The sequence below is a fragment of the Larimichthys crocea genome, chromosome III (genome assembly GCF_000972845.2).
Source record: "Larimichthys crocea isolate SSNF chromosome III, L_crocea_2.0, whole genome shotgun sequence".
Lineage (NCBI taxonomy): Eukaryota > Metazoa > Chordata > Actinopteri > Sciaenidae > Larimichthys > Larimichthys crocea.
In genome coordinates, this window is record NC_040013.1 from 10,162,608 (window position 1) to 10,169,181 (window position 6,574).

The 6,574-nt window shown below is 40.9% G+C and overlaps 1 protein-coding gene across 4 annotated transcripts in view; it reads left to right on the forward strand.

Annotated features, from left to right (window-relative positions):
- ptk7b (protein tyrosine kinase 7b) overlaps window positions 1-4,293 on the forward strand; it is a 73,703-nt gene extending 69,410 nt beyond the window's left edge. For all 4 annotated transcript variants that reach the window (XM_027277313.1, XM_027277315.1, XM_027277314.1 and 1 more), the window contains exons 16-21: window positions 320-481; window positions 632-864; window positions 953-1,033; window positions 1,566-1,717; window positions 1,868-2,046; window positions 2,290-4,293. In XM_027277313.1, coding sequence (XP_027133114.1) covers window positions 320-481; window positions 632-864; window positions 953-1,033; window positions 1,566-1,717; window positions 1,868-2,046; window positions 2,290-2,450 — 968 coding nt within the window. In that variant the 3' untranslated portion in view covers window positions 2,451-4,293. The remainder of the gene's footprint in view (window positions 1-319; window positions 482-631; window positions 865-952; window positions 1,034-1,565; window positions 1,718-1,867; window positions 2,047-2,289) is intronic.
- Window positions 4,294-6,574: the final 2,281 nt, after the last annotated feature.

The following is a 6,574-nucleotide window of genomic DNA, read 5'->3' on the forward strand; positions in this document are numbered from 1 at the left end:
TGTGTCCAAATTCCACTGAGTAAACCAACTGAGCAGATTTAGATTTTAAACTAATCATGAAGAAAGTTGCAGTTTGATTTAGATTTGATAAGAACAGTATACCGTAAAGATGCAGAGTTTGTGCGTAGTCTAGAATCAGGACAGAGCAATAGTGGGATATGTGCAGAAACCCTGTTGAAGTCTTTTTTTTTTCCCTCAAGCAACATCTAACAATACTCTTCTACTCGGATACATTAACTTTGACCGTGCACTGAAATAGCCGTTGAGATTTGTCTCTGTTTGACCTTTGACCCTGTGGTACGTGTGTTGTGTTTATCAGGAGGGGCCGTTCAACAAAATGGCCACACCACCGCTGAGATCCAAGAAGAGGTGGCACTCACCAACATGGGTACCATGGCAACAACCGAGAAACGCCACAGCCACGTCAACAATGATAAGCTCCACTTTCCTCGAGCAAACCTACAAACCATCACTACTTTAGGTAGACTCATTTCTACTGTTCTCTTTAGTATGATCTAACTGAGGGTGAATGTAAGTCTGTAACATAATGGTGCGTTCAGCTAATAAAACAAGATGTGCAACATTAATTGTATTTCCTGCTCTGACATTTGCTCTGTGGTGTGTGAATCAGGTAAAGGGGAGTTTGGTGAGGTGCTGCTGTGCAAAGCTAAAGGTATCGAGGAGAGCGAGGAGGAGTCTGTGGTGTTGGTGAAGAGCCTACAGACCAGAGATGAACAGCTCCAACTCGATTTCCGCCGTGAAGCTGAAATGTTCGCCAAGCTCAGCCACCCCAACGTTGTCCGCCTGTTGGGCCTGTGTAGAGAGACAGAGCCCCACTACATGATCCTGGAGTACTATGACCTGGTAATTCAAGCACACACTTAACAATTAAATACATATATTTCTATTTTTTATATGGTATAATTCTCATTTTTTGCTTTTCTAATAACAGGGAGACCTGAAGCAGTTCCTGAGAATTTCCAAAAGCAAAGATGACAAGGTCAAATCTCAGCCTCTCAGCACCAAGACCAAAGTAAGTGGGGAACGTTTTACCATGATTGACAGCTCACAGCGTCCTGCAGAACATGTACCATCAGATTATAAAATAAATTTGTCAATTTAAGCAAGTAAAGATTGCTTCAAATTGTGCTTCTCCCATTCATGTGAAATCATGTTCCCGTAAACCAATATTTAGACATTCTGGCAAACACACTTTCTTGAGAGTTACATAAGAAGATCAGTGCCTCTCTCATGTCTGTATACTAAATATGAAGCTACAACCAGAAGACTGTCAACATAGCTTAGCAGAAAAGCCAAACATGGGGTAATAACTCGCCTGACTCTTGGTGCAAAAAAGTGCAGAAATTATGATTAGAAATCATAAATGTAATTGGAGTTATGTGCTGGACAATTAATTTCCTGGCAGTGACTTCCTGGGGTCTTGTCGTCACCGTTGCCAGGCAACCAGTGGAGACTGATGAAAAACCTTGATAATTTCTGCTGCCATTGTAGATTATCTTGACTTTTTTTAAAATATATATATAATATTTCTCTTTTACCTTCAGGTTTCCATCTGCGCCCAGGTGGCTCATGGGATGGAGCATCTGTCCAATCACCGCTTCGTTCACAAAGACCTAGCTGCCCGAAACTGCCTGATCAACAGTCAGAGGCGCGTGAAAGTGTCGTCACTCAGCCTAAGCAAGGACGTCTACAACAGGTTTGTTAGAAAAGGAACTTGGTCTAATAACAATCACCCACTTTAATCATCTACCGCATTAAATGGCATCATAAAAATTCTGAGACATCTCCATTCATCCGGCTAATCTGAGCTGTTTCCGTCTCCTTGTCATCTCTCTTGTGTATGCAGTGAGTACTACCACTACAGACAGGCATGGATCCCCCTGCGCTGGCTCCCATCAGAGTCTGTGTTTGAGGACGACTTCTCCACCAAGTCTGACGTGTGGGCCTTCGGAGTGTTGATGTGGGAAGTGTTCAGTCACGGGGAAATGCCATACACCAAACTCAGCGATGATGAGACGCTGGAAGGTCAGTATGATGCTTCAGCAGCTTGTTTTTAGTCCAAGTTCTGATTCAACACAGACAGAACAACATCTTTATAGAGAAAATGGGTCCCTATTGATCATTAAATATGTTGGAGTGGTAAATTAGAGGGGTGGCATGTAATCAGCTCTCTAAGGAAGCCGCAGAATATTCATTAAATGATGCAATCAAGCCATCACATGTTTCTGATTTGGTCCAACCCTCTTTTCTTGCCCTCTGCCCCTCCAGCTCTGCAGACAGGGAAGCTGAAGCTGCCCGTTCCCGACGGATGTCCCTCCAAAATCTACAAGCTCATGGCCCGTTGCTGGGCGCTAAGCCTCAAAGAGCGCCCCTCCTTCACTGAAATCGTGCACGCCCTGGGAGAGGTGCCCTCTGACAGCAAAGTCTGAGAGACCATGACCATGAACTTTGACCAACCCCCTTCCCCCAAAATAAAGACAGGAATGCTGGATTATTAGTCTCACACATTTCAGGGAAGAGGGTTGAGGAGAAAATACTTCTTTTTTTTTTTAAATATGCATTTCAAACAGACGGTGTGTTGATAAGACTTCTTTTGCTATGTCAGTGGAAACGCACTCACGTTTGTGTGAATGGCTTCTTGTGAGCAGTGCCAGGAGTTTACGCTTGCCTTAACCGCAACATGGATGACCCTTCGAGTCCCGGTCTGTGGTTCCACTGTGACCCTGCCTGCCTGCAGCCGCTCTGTCCCAGAGACACTTTGTTTCACGGAGCCTCACAACCTCAGTGCCTCTAACCCTCCGTGTGCATACTCATCAAGACTCCCAACTGCTTTGTAGAGATGTTAGATACAGTGCGTTCACTGGCACAGATCAATAAAGATTATTGGTCAGAAGTTTAGGGGGGGGGGACATAAAAATGTAGGTTCACTGCTCTGTCGCGTTCTCAGTTAAACTAGAAAGAATATTGAACGGAAAGCAAGAAATAATGTGACTTCAGTGGAGCAGTGAAGCCTCTTAAATAGTCCTTCAACAACTTAGTGTGTTGAGTTTCAAACTGGTCTATTAAATCAAAAAGAGTCCATCCTGTGTTCTGCCACCTAATCCTGGAGGCGACACCTAGCTATTCTGGACCCACCACCATCCTCCAAAGTGTGTGTACGTACGTATGTATGTATGTATGTGTGTGTGTGTGTGTGTGTGTGTGTGTGTGTGTGTGTGTGTGTGTGTGTAGGTATGTATAAGTGTGTGTGTGTGTGTCCCACTGAACTGTTCCCATGCTCTAGTGTACGTTCAAAGAAGAAGTAAAATGGGGTTTGCATGAAGGTTTGCCGTCTGTTACACTTTGTGATTTGCAACATGAGGAGACTTGTGGAAAAGGTAATCCGTGTTATGGTAACACTTCAGGAACTTTAAAAAAAAAAGAAAAGAAAAAAAGATCACATTTATAGCCAAGGAATATATTGAATAGAGGAGATTGTGCCAGTGTGGGCTTTGTACGTTGTTTTTTTTTTTGTTTGTTTTTTATGAGTGTGTTCTTGTATTAACTTTGAGGTGCTTATTGGTCACTACCTATGGGTAACAAGTACCCATTATACCGCATTAACATTTTGATGCTGTCTCAGTTGCGGGGATGCAGCCTATCACTGTGTATAACCTGCAACATAATTTCCTTCAGAGGTCCAATCACAGTTTCCCTCCCGGTCCAGCTGTTTTATGCAAAGTGGACCATCACACCAGGCAATGTGTACATAATGTAGAAGCCATGCACTAATTTCACTTAAAAGAATATCCCTCTTTATCTCTATCATGTTGTGTAGTAGGACATGCAGGTGCCTGTTTATTTATGATGAAGGTCCTGTCTTTTTTTTAACTATGTTTATAATAGGAAGGTACTTCTCTGATGTGTTCATTCTCATGGTCCATCTCAATGTGCGTTCAGTCTGGTAACCAGCTGAATATGCTACCACAAAGTACAGAGGAGGTCAAAAGAGTGACTGCTGGTCACCAGTACTCATTTAAGTGCCTGGTAAATGAAGGATTATCTTAACTGTTTCCCTCTTCTTTTTTTTTTTTTACATTATCTAATCAAATGCAATGGCCTTTGTTTATGAACTTGTTTTTATACGTTGTTTTAGTGTAATGTTTTGTTTTTATGAATGCTAGGCACTCACACCTAGACATCTTTTTTTAATCTGCTTCAGCAAAATGTTCACAATAATCACAGATATATACAAGAATATACATGCTGCTGTCAATAAAGGTTCACAGTGTTTTTACCAAATGTGTTGTGATTAATACTACAGACAGAATCATGTCAGTGACTGTTTCCAAAATATCTTATCAGTTTTTAGGCTGTTTTTAGTCATGTTTATGTTCTGATGAAGTAGCAAGCAGGAACCATTTAAATATTTTACATTAGGTATCTAGCTGCTGAAACATGTTATATTTTAGTTTTTTCAAACCTAAATGTTGTGAAAGAAAATTCTTTTCATTTATTCAAAATGTCGCTACTTGAGTTTTCATGACTGCTCCTGCTTGCAGTTGCAATACCACACAATATAATCAGTAAAAATAAAGATTATGAAATGCTCTGAGGTAGGTAACCAACCTCAAGCATGTCTCTGCAAGTTGATTTTCATACTCTATGTAAATATTAGCTTCCTTTTTTTTATAATGAAGCGTAGAACTGATGGAATGCCTTTTTAAAAGGATCAGGAGTAATAAAGTATATACTCCTTTACATTTAATATGCTGTAACATAATAAACCCACCTGCACTATCCTGTAAGAACACAAATGATCACAGCCCTTCAGTCATGCTGGTAATCCAAAAAGTTATATCAGCAACCACTAGAGGGAGGTGTGTATCTTCTATGGCACTTTTCTGATCAAAGTTAAAAAGTGTGCCAAATAGTTTTTCCATATAATTATGTTTAGAGCTGAATACACTAACATAGCCTTTTATAGCTGCAAAGGAGGATTCCCATATGAGTAATAGTCTTGGACTAGTGACAGTGTTCTCTTTTGATTGGATAAATATGTCATTATTTAATGTCACATTTTATTTGGCGACTTCAAAGGTTCACTTTAGGTGTCTGAGTTCATCCTGAGGCATCATGGGTCTTCCAGATTTTAACTGTGAGAGGTTTGATTGCATCGTAACTTCTGTGGGAGCCTTCTGTGCACATACAGTGATAGATAAAGGCTTCAGCTTTGGACCTTTGTACACAGAACCATGTGCAAACAGCTTCTGCAGGGTTTGGTATGCTGGAGGCATATTAGTCATTCAGTGTCTTGTTAAATGTTGCACACTTATTTGACAAACTGAGGACAAGCCATGACGCCTTGACTCATTCAATACTAGTGATATCATGACAGCTTTCTCATGGTCATAAAAAGCCTGTGTATTAATATAAAACTCCCCGAGCATCTTGCCAAAATAAATTCTTGAGTGAGAAACCATTTTCAAATACCATGCTGCATTTGTTTTAACCTGCCTGGAGTACCAGGCGGGTGGGGTTTACCGCATCCTTTCAAATGATGTCAGATAAGAAGCCTTTTTGACAGATTTTCCTGTGATAGTGCTTTTTCTGCAGAGGACATTTTGACATGTCACAACGGGTAAACAATATGTGTAAATAATACAATCAATGATGGTGTTGGTATTGTGCATGCTTTGATGATTTACTGGGGCAGATAGATTGTTAATGTTCTTAGTATCACATTGTGTGTTTTCTACCTTGAAGCTATATCTGCAGAGAATGCCATGCAAAGTTAAAATGAGTGAGGACACGGCAACATGTTGAGTGCACCTTTAAGTTTCTTCAGTCCTTACAAATAAATATATTCATATACATGCTTTGCTTGTCAGCACAGTGAACAGCTCAAAGTCAGCATGATGCAGGCCTCCTCTTTAAGAACACTGGCAGAGAGGTATAATATAATGCACATGTAAAATAAGAACCTGACTCATACATGTGATTTGGCACCTTGAGTAACATCTTTATCTAAACTTGTCTCCAGGAACAGTTATCTCATCTAAACTCTAAAAGTAACTCCTCTAACTGAATCCCTTAATGTCCTCCAAACAGCTCGGATCAATAAATACACAAACTGTGGGAAAACGTGGTTTGAGCTATGACAGAGTACAACCTGGGGAATATAAAGTTGAATGTTTTGTTATTTTAGTGCCTCTGTCTGTCCACGGTGACGTTGTCCGTAGCGCAACCATTTTGGTATTTATTCCAATGAGCTTACCTTATCGACCAATGGCAGCGCTACTCAGATAATCCTCAGCCAATCAGCGGGCGACGCTGTGACTCACCAAATAAGGAGAGACAGCACCAAATAAGGAAACATTGTATCTCTTTATAAGGAGGGAAGTAGATCCTGGGTTGTAATATCACTCCGCTGTCGTAAACGCTGCTTTAAAACCGCATGTTTTTATGCGTCGCCGAACCGTGAATAGATAAATATTGCGTTACTGATGCGGTAATAATGATAACATGGGTGCCCGCAGGTCGAAGTTTGCGTTATTTTCGGTTCACAGGAAGG